The 1,102-nt window shown below is 68.2% G+C and overlaps 1 protein-coding gene across 1 annotated transcript in view; it reads left to right on the top strand.

Moving 5' to 3' along the window:
• TSPAN32 (tetraspanin 32) overlaps positions 1–1,102 on the top strand; it is a 17,110-nt gene that overhangs the window by 8,494 nt on the left and 7,514 nt on the right. Inside the window, exon 6 of the mRNA XM_014533100.1 lies at positions 20–94. Within this exon, the coding sequence (XP_014388586.1) occupies positions 20–94 (75 nt within the window). The remainder of the gene's footprint in view (positions 1–19; positions 95–1,102) is intronic.

Here is a 1,102-nt window from a genome sequence, read left to right as displayed (position 1 = left end):
ACGTGCACCCCTCTCCCAGGGCTTCCTGTGCTTCGCCCTGGTCTTCTGTGCCCTGGTGCAGGGCGCCTTCTGGAGGCTCCGCAACCCCACCCAGGTGAGTGCCCCTCCACCCACCTGAGCAGGGGCCATGGCTCCTCCCAGCCCCGTCACTAGAGGAGAGATGGGCGGGCGGTTGGGGACCAATGAGGGGCCCTTCTCCGCCTGGGGGTGGGATGGGGCAGCAGCTCCCAGGAGAAGGAGGGGAGGCAGGTACAGGCCTCGGACCACCCACCACTAGGGCCCCTCATTCCTGCCCCCTCCTGGCCCAGGAAGATGGCTCCCAGGAGTTGGGGGAAGTGAGGAGTGGGGGGCTGTCCCCCTCAGGGGTGGATTTGGGGGAATCAGTTTCCTGAAGATGCACTGAGGGGTCTGCATCCCGATGGGGCCCTCGGGGCAGTGCCAGGGCCGCTGGGAGGAGGGTGGGCAGGGTGTGCAGGCCTCGTCCACGGGCCCCACGGCCGACCTGCCAGGAGACGGCTGCCGGGTGATGGGGGCGGAGTTTGTGCTGTGTGCTGTTAGGTGTGTGACCACCCTCTCTGGTCCTTGCTGTCCAAACCCTCAGAAACCGGCCTTGTCTCCCTCATGGCTCCTTGGAGTCCAGGAGGCTGTGTGGCCAGGCCTCTGAGCGTGGCGGTCACCCCGAGCCCGCGAATGGAAGGACACAGGCCCAGAGGGGGAGGGGCTCACCCCGGCAGAGCCCAGGGTCATGGCCCCAAGTCAACGCCTCTTCCCTGCCCTGCCCCAGGGTCGCCCCAGACGGCCTCCCACGCTGGCATCACTCGGGGTCACTCTCCTGTGACCAGATCAGGAAAAGGACACCCCCCCTGGCTTTTGGGGGGGCTCGAAGCCCCTAAGAGGCGGCCGTGGCTCTCGGCGGGGCAGGCCAGCCGTCTTGCTTGGACTGCATTGGGGCTCACGTCACCCATCCCCCCAGCAGTGGTCTGGGTCACAGCGTGGGTGGTCCCGGTCCAGACAGCTGCCAGGGCGCCCTAGGCCCGCCCAGCTCTCAGGGGAGCCACCACCCCTCCACCCTCTCCTCTCGGGGGAGCCCCTCCTGCAGGGA

This window comes from Myotis brandtii, unplaced genomic scaffold, assembly GCF_000412655.1.
Source record: "Myotis brandtii unplaced genomic scaffold, ASM41265v1 scaffold940, whole genome shotgun sequence".
NCBI lineage: Eukaryota > Metazoa > Chordata > Mammalia > Chiroptera > Vespertilionidae > Myotis > Myotis brandtii.
This window is presented reverse-complemented; position numbering and strand designations above follow the sequence as displayed.